Source organism: Rhinatrema bivittatum, chromosome 7 (assembly GCF_901001135.1).
Source record: "Rhinatrema bivittatum chromosome 7, aRhiBiv1.1, whole genome shotgun sequence".
NCBI classification, from domain to species: domain Eukaryota; kingdom Metazoa; phylum Chordata; class Amphibia; order Gymnophiona; family Rhinatrematidae; genus Rhinatrema; species Rhinatrema bivittatum.
The window spans coordinates 91,603,301-91,614,860 of NC_042621.1; the positions used below are offsets into that span (position 1 = coordinate 91,603,301).

General features: G+C 44.5%; 2 protein-coding genes across 5 annotated transcripts in view; one reads left to right on the plus strand and one right to left on the minus strand.

The window, feature by feature from the left end:
• B3GNT9 (UDP-GlcNAc:betaGal beta-1,3-N-acetylglucosaminyltransferase 9) overlaps positions 1-3,360 on the plus strand; it is a 69,463-nt gene extending 66,103 nt beyond the window's left edge. For all 4 annotated transcript variants that reach the window (XM_029608685.1, XM_029608683.1, XM_029608682.1 and 1 more), the window contains exon 2: positions 1,433-3,360. In XM_029608685.1, coding sequence (XP_029464545.1) covers positions 1,487-2,713 — 1,227 coding nt within the window. In that variant the 5' untranslated portion in view covers positions 1,433-1,486 and the 3' untranslated portion in view covers positions 2,714-3,360. The remainder of the gene's footprint in view (positions 1-1,432) is intronic.
• A 4,747-nt stretch (positions 3,361-8,107) lies between these two features.
• Positions 8,108-8,713, minus strand: LOC115096166 (vegetative cell wall protein gp1-like). The gene has a single exon (XM_029610677.1). The coding sequence runs from the start codon at positions 8,711-8,713 to the stop codon at positions 8,108-8,110; it is 606 nt and encodes a 201-aa protein (XP_029466537.1).
• Between the last annotated feature and the right edge of the window lie 2,847 nt (positions 8,714-11,560).

Consider the following 11,560-nt stretch of genomic DNA (forward strand, 5'->3'; position numbering starts at 1 on the left):
GCTGGTGAAAGAACATTTGTTTTTCCAACATCTGGGAGGAAGTGTTTTCTGCAATGGTTACATGGAATAGACTTAGTGTTTGGGTACTTGCCAGGTTCTTATGGCCTGGATTGGCCACTGTTGGAAACAGGATGCTGGGCTTGATGGACCCTTGGTCTGACCCAGTATGGCATTTTCTTATGCCCCTCTTCCTGCCAATCAATGGGACTGGCCAACCCTGCAGTCTGCCAAGAATTTCTACCACCTGGGAGGCCACCAGAAAATGAATCTACTGTGAGTAAAACACTCACATTCAAGGGAGGACACCCATCTGGTGTCTACTAAAGCCCTGAGGGATAGAGAAATTGAATTCTGTGCCAAGATGGAATTTTGTGCCAGCAGGAGGGGCTTCCCGTCCAGTCAAGGGGCCCATGCCCAGAGGGACCACTGCACAATCAAATCCAGAAGTGCAGGTGGATTCCTGGCTTAATAAAGATGAATGTACAGATAGAACTGGAAAATGATTAGAGACTGTGTTGTGTGATTTGCCATATTTAACTGTATCAGTAAAGATTTATCTTGGACACTGCCTACTTGGTCCGAGTGTGGTTTGTTTGGCACACAATGCACAGCTCTCATTATGAGGGGAAAATCAGTTAAATACTCCAGCCATGCTGTAGTGGGACTGGAGAGGACTTCTTTCCACCCCACTCCAAAGGACCTACACCTTGGGATGGGAAGAGAAGAAAAAGCTAGTCAGGGTCCCTGCCCCAAAGAACTTATAAATAACTTTGTCCCTCTCGTACACTAAGGAAGGGATACAGGTAAAATGGGGAGCTGCTGTGCTGATCTTCCACAGAACCCCATATAGGCATCATTCTGATGTATGTAAAGTAGATGAAGACAATATGTTTTGGTTTTTTTTTCGTTTTTTTTTTAAATCGGGGTGGTTTTCATAAAAAATTCTAAATATGAGAAAATACATTAAGACAAAAAAAGAAAAGACTCTCCTAAAGGTAAGAGGAAACAATAGAGTTAAGGTAAAGGCAGGTTAATATTTCAAAGAATCGAGCAAATGTTGAAGCTGCTTCAAGTAGTTAAATCAAGAGAAAACTACTACTTTTCTGAGCCAATATCCTTGTTTGGGTGAGACAGTAATTCACTTTCAATGTACAGATATTCCTTCGTTTCTGCTGACCAGTTTTTATGGTGGTTTAAAAGAAGCTGCACATCTGTTCACGTAGAGACCACAAACTAAAATTACACAGGCCACCGCAGAGAATTTCTGTCACCATCTGACTAAGAGTCAAACTGGCAGAAGGCCAGCTAATTAATCTAGTATTTTACAACAGGAAAATTTTATGAGAACAGGTTTTAGTAACAAAAAGATTTTTTAGAAATTGTCAAGCATGATAATTGAAGACAGTAATATGTGATCTGCTTTTTTTTTTAGATGAACACAGTTTGCTGGAAGCATCAAATGATCATCCCTTACTCATTCTAGACAATGAGAATTCAACTGAAAGGGGATGCAATTTGCACCCTTCTTCTCGTACTAGCTTTTTGCACTTTACTGTACTTCCAGTTTGGCCGTACATCTCCAAGAGGAAATCAAGAGGAAAAGCACAGGAAGCCTTCAACCAAGTCAAAGAATCTGCCAAACACAGTGGACTTCAGAAAACATCCCCAAATGAGATTGAAAATAACACAAGCCAGACCTAGACACATTTCTGGGATTAAGCAAGCTGAACTAGTGAGCAAGGAACTTCACCGGTCTGCCATAGTATCAGCAGTGACTTATTCTTCTTTTGATTTTCAGCAGTACTTGAGAAATAAGGATGAGAGAAACTTCAGCCTTCTCATCAACCAACCCAACAAGTGCAAGAAAACCCAGAGAGACCCCTTCCTGCTCATTGCTATAAAATCTACTGTTGAAGACTTCGACAGGCGTGAAACTGTACGCAAAACCTGGGGAAGGGAAGGCTCCATTAATGGCTTGCACATTCAAAGAGTTTTCCTGCTGGGTGTCCCCATAAATAAGACAGCAATCGTTATGTGGGAGACTCTTGTACAACACGAAAGTCAGATTTACAAAGATGTTTTATTATGGGACTTTCTAGATACCTTCTTTAATCTGACATTGAAGGAGATACATTTTTTAAATTGGGCTGCTGAGTTTTGTTCAAATGTGAATTTTATTTTTAAAGGAGATATTGATGTTTTTGTCAACATAGAAAATATTGTGGATTTCTTACAGGCCCATAGTCCTATAGAGGACTTGTTTGTTGGTGATATTATTGACCATGCTAAGCCTATCAGAATAAGAAAGAGTAAATATTTCATTCCTGAAACAATGTATGGGCTAGGGATGTATCCATCTTATGCAGGAGGTGGAGGGTTCTTAATGTCTGGTAGTACAATGAAAAAACTCGCTCAGGCTTGTGAAGAAGTAGAACTCTTTCCCATTGATGATGTTTTTTTGGGCATGTGCTTGCAGAGGATCAACCTTAAGCCTATCTCACATAATGGATTTAAGACCTTTGGGATAGTGAAGCCTTCAGCTGCACCCCATCTGCAGACATTTGACCCATGCTTTTACAAAGATCTCATGGTAGTTCATAGTTTAAAAGTATCTGAAATCTGGCTGATGTGGAACCTCCTCCATAGTCCGAATCTTTCTTGTACTAAACAGCAGAGTGCAAGAAAACCGTTCCGCTGGAAAAAGGTCACATGAAACTGCAGCAATTTAATATACTGGATACATTTAAAATAATGAAATAGTTTGCACATCAAGACAAAATCAGGAAGGCTGAAAGTTTTGTAGATTTAACATATTTGCACAACAAGGACATGGGGATACGCCATAACAGTATTGATGATGCTGTCTGATTTCATGAGAGAGTTCAGAAACATGCATTAAAAAATGTTGCACTTTTCCTGCTATAATATGTAAGAAATCAGTGAAAACTATCATCCTCATATATGAGAATATAATATTTCATTGTTTTTTAAAATGTACTCTTTATTAAATTTTAACAAATTAGTTTGACAGACAATGCCAATCAACATAATGAATATTAAATCACCAAAGTAAAAAATAAAGAATATTCAGAGGGAAAAGCAAGGAAAAATATTACAATAAAATTATCTATACCGGCAATCAATATCTCACTCATTCCTTTACCCTTTTTTCTCCTACCCCATAGCATTTAAACGATTAAATATCCTGATACTATGCAATTGGGGAGATCAAGATTCCAGTTAGGAGTTATATTAATACTCAACACAAATATTACAGGAAACAAAGAGAGTCCCGATCATTCTTCTATGCGATAACACTAGTTGTCAGTATTCCCGATCAATATCTTGGCATCTAAAAATGACAAGGTCAGATGGTTCAAAATATATATACTTAACATTGTTTATTTTCATGATACATTTGCATGGATAACGAATAGTAATCTGGGCTCCTATTTGCTCAACCTGTTGCCTAAGAGCTAAGAATTGTGACCTTGGTAAAGTCACTTTACCCTCCATTGCCTCAGGTACAAACTTAGGCTTGGATTCATCATTCATCGCTGAATGATGAATCCAGTGAAAACGGGGAGCGGGCCTGTGAAAGCCGGCAGCATTCGCACCATCGCGGTGTCTTTGCTGCTGGCTTTCGCACCGAATAGCGCCACCATGAAAGGTGGTGCTATTTGGCGCGCTACTGGCGACGATAACATTATTAACCTTATCGCCGCTAGCAAAGACACCGCTGACTCCTTTTCACGTTCGATAAGCCTTTAGTAAATAACCCTGTTAGATTGTAAGCCCTCTGGGGATAGGGAAATACCTAAAAAGTACCTGAATGTAATCCACTTTGAAATGCTGAAAAAAGTGTGAAAAAGTGGAATATATAAATCATAAATAAAGACTTCTTTTCTCCTTTGCTGAGTTGCTTTTACAATGTCTGGGAAAATCCATATTTTTTGTCCATAATAACGAACCTATTTCTTAGAAATAACTTGACACCTAAATCTCTGTCAGAAGGAAATATATACTTAACAAGCAATATTCCTCGTCTTTCAATAGACTCTTCTCCCAATGCCTCCAGTAATGCTGAAATATTAACAGTAGGCAGTTCCTTTTTTCTTTTATCAAAGGATACAAAATAAATCTTGGCCAAAGGTGGCATTGCTTCAGAAGGTATTTTTAGGACTTCCTGTAAATATCTCTTAAACTGGTCTTGAGTTGAAACGTATTGAATTTGAGGAAAATTCAACACTCTCAAATTCATATATCTTGCTTCATTCTCGATTTTTTCCAGCTTTTTTGTTTGCTCCATTTCTCGCTGTATCAAACCTCCTTAAACCTGGGCCACTTTTTGTTTCAAGTCTTCCATCTTTGTAGCATGTACAACAACCTGTTATTCTAAAACTTGTGAACGTTTGTTTGCATCAGCTATTGCAGATGTTAACAAGGAAATTGATTTTTCTAACATTATAGTTGTCCACACACTGTCCAAAGTTATCACAAGATGTTTTTCCAAAGTCCTTTCAGGGATAACTGTAACTAGATCTCCTCCGCCACGCATTACCACACCTCTGTGTTCACTGGCGGTGCCTCCCTTCCCCCTTGGCATCGACGCCATTATTAACTGCTATTAATCAAGTTTACTTAGGGAAAGCAGAATTGCTTACCTGTAACAGGTGTTCTCACAGGACAGCAAGATGTTAGTCCTCACATATGGGTGACATCATCAAGATGGAGCCAATCACAGAACACTTTTGTCAAAGATTCTAGAACTTTGACTGGCACCTACTGGGCATGCCCAGCATGGCACTAACCCTGCATCCAGCAGGGGTCTTCCTTCAGTCTTATGTATCTCAAAAAGAGCGTGCGAAACATAACATAATAAATCACAAGTGTACCCAACTCCGCGGGGTGGCGGGTGGGTTTCGTGAGGACTAACAACCTGCTGTCCTGTAAGAACACCTGTTACAGGTAAGCAACTCTGCTTTCTCACAGGACAAGCAGGATGGTAGTCCTCACATATGGGTGAATAACAAGCTGAGGATGCCTGCGCATGTACCGAAAACACCCAAAGATGTGCAACAGGCAGAACAACAGGGGTGATTCTTTGGTATACGGGCAGCCTGAATATCCCAACTGGTGCAGAAGGAAGTTGGATATTACGCTGAGAATAGATTGCGTAGAACAGACTGGCCAAAGATAGAATCTTGTGTACCAGCCTTGTCTATGCAATAGTGTGCTGCAAAGGTATGGAGAGAACTCCAGGTTGCAGCTTTGCAGATATCAATGAGAGATACAGAATGAAGGTGTGCAACCGACGTTGCCATAGCCCTAATGGAATGCGCCTTAACTCGTCCCGGAAGCGGAAGGCCTGCTTGCTGATAGCAGAAGGAAATGCAGTCCGCCAGCCAGAAGGACAGGGTCTGCTTTCCGACCGGGGCTCCCAGCTTAAGCTTATCAAAGGAAACAAAGAGCTGGGTGAATTTCCTATGGCCTGCAGTGTGTTCCAAATAAAAGGCAAGCGCACGTTTGCAGTCCAAGGAATGCAGAGCCTACTCAGCAGGAAGTGAGTGGGGTTTTGGAAAGAAAGTGGGTAGTACTATGGATTGATTTAAATGAAATTCAGATACCACTTTCAGAAGAAATTTAGGATGAGTGCGAAGGATCACTCGATCATGTAGAAATTTCGTGTAAGGGGAATATGTGACCAGCGCCTGTAGCTCACTGATCCTGTGAGCAGACGTTAACGCCAGAAGGAAAGGACCTTCCAAGTGATATGCCGCAACTCGCAGGAATGAAGAGGCTCAACGGAGGTTTCATGAGCTGCGCTAAAACCACATTAAGGTCCCAAGATGGGGCCGGTGGATGGAGAGGAGGCTTCAGGTGAAGCAATCCATTCAATAAAGCGCACCACCAGGGATTGGGTCGAGATAGAGACATCTCTTGTACCCCTATGGAAGGTGGCCACCGCACTGACAAGCACTCTGATGGAAGAGGTTTGTAAACCCGACTCTGAAAGATGCCAGAGGTAGTCTAAAAACTGATTTGTGGGGCAGGTAAAAGGATCTAACTTCTTTGAATTGCAGCACAATGAAAATCTTTTCCATTTAGAATGATAAGATCTTCTAGTAGAAGGCTTTCGTGAAGCTACCAGGACCTGGGATACAGATTCCGAAAGATTGAGTGGTTCTAAGATCAACCTTTCAACATCCAAGCTGTCAGTGCCAAGGCCTGAAGGTTGGGGGTGGTGCAATTGGCCGTTCCTCTGAGATATCAGGGACGATCTGAGCCTAGGGGAATCTGCATATGCACTGAGAGATCCTGAAGGATGAGAAACCATGCCTGACGCGGCCAATGGGGGGCAATGAGAATCATCAGACCCTTGTCCATGCGCAGCTTCACGAGAGTCTTGCTGATGAGAGGAAGTGGTGGGTAGGCATAGAGGAGGCCTTTCTTCCAGGACAGGGCGAACACATCCCGAGGTGGAACTTGGCGACTGTGATGTAGAGAGCAGAAGTTGTCCACCTTGCGATTCTGAAGTGATGCAAAGAGGTCGATTGTTGGGTGCCCCCACTGCCGAAATATTCTGTCTGCAACTACAGGGTTGAGGGACTACTCGTGGGGCTGGAATTCCCGACTGGGATTGTCTGCTAGAACATTGTCCACACCCATCAGGTAGGTCGCTCTGAGAAGCATGGCCTGAGATAGAGCAAAAGCCCAAATCTGTGCTACCTCCTGACATAGGAGGTAGGACCCGGTTCCCCCCTGTTTGTTGACATACCACATTGCTACCTGGTTGTCCGTTTGGATCAGGATTGTTTTGTTGGATAAACAATCTCGAAACACAGAGAGAGCATATCTGATTGCTCGAAGCTCCAGAAAATGTATTTGATGTTGTGACTCCTCTGCCGACCAGGTGCCCTGAGTCTTCAGGCTGTTGACATGTGCTCCCCAACCTAGAGTGGAAGCATCGGTCATCAAAATTATTTGAGGTTCTGGAGCTTGAAAGGGTAGACCTTGAAGCAGATGGGACTCCAGGATTCACCATGCCAGTGAGAGATGAAGTCGCCTGGTGATGTGGACAATGTTGGACATTGGATGATGTGCATGTGACCACTGGGACTTCAATGTCCACTGTGTTACCCGCATGGCTAGATGAGCCATTGAGGTAACATGGACCAAGGACGCCATATGCCCCAGCAAGACTAGCAGATGAAGAGCCGTCGTGGTTGGACGAGACTGTATATCGCGCGCCAACAACACCAGTGTGTGAGTTCGGTCCTTGGGAAGAAAAGCTTTTGCTTGGATTGTGTTGAAATCCGCTCCGATAAAGGAGAGGAACTGAGATGGAATTAAGTGAGATTTCTGATAATTGATTAGAAATTCCAATGATAGTAGTAGCTGCACTGTAAGATGGAGGGAGTGAAGTACTCTGTCCGATGACTCAGCTCTCAGTAACCAGTCGTCCAGGTAAGGATAGACATGAGTGGCCAGTCTTCATAAGTATGCAGCTACTACCGCCAGGCATTTCATAAAGACCCGAGGGGCTGACGCCAGGCCAAATGGAAGGACCCTGTACTGGAAATGTTAGTCTCCGACAAGGAAGTGGAGGTATTGTCTGTGAGATGGGGTAATTGCAATATGCATGTATACGTCTTTTAGGTCTAGAGAGCAGAGCCAATCACCCTATTGAAGAAGTGGAAGTAAGGAGCCCAAGGTTACCATCTGAAACTTCTCTTTCCGAAGATGTTTGTTTAGAGCCCGAAGGTCTAATATCGGGCGAATGCCTCCCGTCTTCTTTGGGATTAAGAAGTACCGGGAGTAGAATCCGTGCCCCCTCTGGGACAGAGGAACAGGTTCTATGGCATTTGCCTGCAGAAGGGAAGTTACTTCCTGCTGCAGTTGCGGACAGTTGTCGGAAGAGGGCCACCCTGGCCGAGGTGGAGTGTCCGACGGGACGGAGAGGAAGTTTAGATAGTAGTCTAGAGCTACGACCGACTGTACTCACCGGTCTGTGGTGATGTTTAGCCACATGGTGGAGAAGTGGCTTAGCCGGCCGCCCACAGGCAGATTGGGCAAAGGGGGATGATCTCTGCTCTGGAGTTGGAAGTCAAAATCCCACCACAGGTGTAGGGGACTTCACCGGTGGCCTCAGTGCGGGAACTCCCGAAGGCCCTGGAATGGGCTCTGGTCTCAACGCGTCCTCTTCTCCTGATGAAAGTGGGATGGGCGTCGATGGAGCCATGGGTAATGGTGATTTTCTCGGTGCCCCCGGCAGGGCACCAATAAGCAAACCCAGCTTGTCCAGGAGAGGAAGCAGCATCGGTGGCATTGGTGCCAGTTCCGGCACAGGCACCGATACTGGCATCTGTGGTCTCGGGAGGCCTTGGACAACCTGGACCACTGCCTCTTGCACTATCCGGTGCAATTCCTCTTGGAGTGCTGGGGTGGTGAGCCCCAGGTCCGGAGTGGGAGGCATGGCAGGCAATACCGGAGGGTCCATCGGTCCCGGTGGAATCTTGGTAGCCACGCCCTCTGAAGGCAAGGGACGCCTCGGTGCATCCGGCTTTGAGGGCAAGGGATGCTCCTCGGCCCGGGTCTTCTTCATCGGTGGCTTGCTTGATGACGCCACCGGTGTTGCACAAGTCGAAGGCACCGGTCTCCAATGCTTGTGTCGGTGCTTCTCCCGGTGCTCCATTTTACTCGACTCCGGCATCGATGAAGGAGACGCCGAAGACTGAGACACTGATTGGGAGTCTTCGGCCTTGGAGCGACGTCGATGCTTCGCCTGAGATGGCGTCGACAGTGCCTGTGGATATGGAAGCTGAAATTAAAGTGCCATTTTTTCAAGTCGTGCCCTACGGCCCTTCGGGGTCATTTGGGCACAATTGGTTCGTCTCCATGACGTGCAACGGTCCGAGACATAATACACAGACCAAATAGGGGTCCGTGATTGACATAGTTCTCGGACAGTCAGGGCACCGATGAAAACCAGTCGCCATTGTGGCCGCCGAAAAAATTTAGGCCGGTCGCGGTCGATGCCGACAAAGCCCACAGTGGTCCCCGCTGGGAACCAACCGAAAAACGGGGTAAACTTCCGTATGATTCGGCACTTGACGGCGGAGAAGGGAGACCCCTAGGGGGTATAAACCTTTGCAAGTTTTAAAGTAATTTCCTGAAGAGAACATTCCTGCCAGGAACTATGAAGAGCTCCAAAAATCCGCGTGGCTATAGCTGCGCGGAAAAAGAGAGACTGAAGGGAGACCCCTGCTGGATGCAGGGTTAGTGCCATGCTGGGCATGCCCAGTAGGTGCCAGTCAAAGTTCTAGAAACTTTGACAAAAGTATTCCGTGATTGGCTCCATCTTGATGATGTCACCCATATGTGAGGACTACCATCCTGCTTGTCCTGTGAGAATAGCCAGTGATATTACTGCATCAGTAGCATGGGATCTTCTTAATGTTTGGGTAATTGCCAGGTTCTTGTGGCCTGGTTTGGCCTTGGTTGGAAACAGGATGCTGGGCTTGATGGACCCTTGGTCTGCCCAGCATGGCAATTTCTTATGTTCTTGTTGAACATACTTCTCAGCTGAGTAGCTTTTCTCTGTCTGGGAATCATCATAGGTAATATTCTCACTTACTTCAGAATTCTTGACCATATCCAGGTTATTTCCTTTGGCATCTAACCCCAACGGGATATCCACTCCCTCAAGATCTTTTGGCATTCTGCTTCATAAATATTGTCGGTAAAGGGGGGGGGGGGGGAGAAGGGTGTAATCGGCGTTCAAGGGCTGAGAGAGATGGACGAAGCAAGTGACACTGCATTCACAGCACCATTCACAGCGTTTCCAACTCTTGGAGATATACCGGGATCCGCGGCGAAGAAACTCTGTATACTCTGTTGAGTCAGGCCTACTGGAGACGATACCGTCGGTATTTCCCGTAATGTGCCCTTTCTTTTAGTGTGCGGCATGTTATTCTAACAGCCGCAGTCGGAGAGGAAATAATTCAAAATAGAACAGAGCATGTCAGTCGCTTCTCTCCTTCAGGCAGCCATCTTGGTCTCCCCATAATATTTCATTGTTAATACTTCTTTTCAATAAATCCTCAGTCTAAGTAAGCAACTGTTAACCAATGAAATGAAACTATTAGACTTTTGCTTTCAGTTGCAATAAAACTAAGCTTAAACTGTTGAAGATTAAAACTGTTCTAAATATGAATATTCGGTGGAATAGCATTCCAACTATGAAATGATTGCCACCGAAAGAAATGTTCAATTATTCGAATGTAAAAATGTGGGATCCTCTATGACATTTCATTTCTTAGCTATAGCACTACAAAAAGACAAAGCATACTTTTCAATGTTATTGTATGCAAAAGGCTCATTTTGTAATATTGTGCCAGTGTTGTATTATTCATTAAAATAATAAAATTATTAGAACTAAAATTTTAAAAAAATAATTTCTCACCTTTACATTTGAACCAATCATTCTTCTAGAATTCAACTGTTAAAATCTTTCTGTGGTGTTATTAGGGATGATGAAAAAATATGATAGGCTTTATTTAATATGGAATTTTCTTATAGACACAGAATGAGAAAAGTCATTTAATACAGCAATTGGCAATCCCTGGCACATGAAGACCTTTGCCCCAGCCCACCACTCCCTCTATAATGCCAACACAGGTCTCATTTTTCAAAATGTAAAGGCCAGTTTAACATGCCAACATCTCACGAGATGTTGCAGTTTTTTTGTTAGCACTTTGCTAAAATAAAAAAACAAACAAACCATTACTGACCCCTGATTTAGTACATTTGATCCTATAGGCCAGTGGTTCCTAACCCTGTCCTGGGGACCTCCCAGCCAGTCAGGTTTTCAGGATAACCACAATGAATATGCATGAGAGAAAATTTACATGTTATGGAGGCAGTGCATGCAAATTTTCTCATGCATATTCAATGTGGATATCCTGAAAACCTGACTTGGGACAGGTTTGGGAACGACTGCTAGAAGTGATACAAGATAGGAGAGAAATCCAAGCCCTGAAAAGAAAATCACATAGTATAAACAGAGGTACGATCTGGTTTATAAGGGAGGCTCACTCCTGTCATATGATGTGTAAAACTAACTCATTTGGAAACACTAGTGCATAAGACCTAGTACTAAATTACCAAATTCAGTTAAAGACTGAGGTGTAGATTTACAAAAAATGCGAGTTTGCGTACTTTTGTTGGTGCACCAGTCGCAAACAAAAGTACGCTGGATTTTAGTAGATACGCGCATAGCCGCGCGTATCTGCTAAAATCCAGGATCGGCGCGCGCAAGGCTGCCGATTTTGTGCAGCCGGTGCGCGCCGAGCCGCGCAGCCTGCCTCCGTTCCAAGGCCACTCCGAAATCGGAGTGGCCTCGGAGGGAACTCGCTTTCGCCCTCCCCTCACCTTCCCCTCCCTTCCTCTATCTAACCCACCCCCCCGGCCCTATCTAAACCCCCCTACCTTTGTCCGGGGATTTACGCCTCCCGGAGGGAGAAGTAAATCCCCGCGCGCCAGCGGGCCGCTAGTGCGC

Excerpts from the sequence above, each read along its gene's own strand:
- LOC115096166 (XM_029610677.1), bottom strand. The coding sequence starts at position 8,713 with ATGCCGGAGTCGAGTAAAATGGAGCACCGGGAGAAGCACCGACACAAG.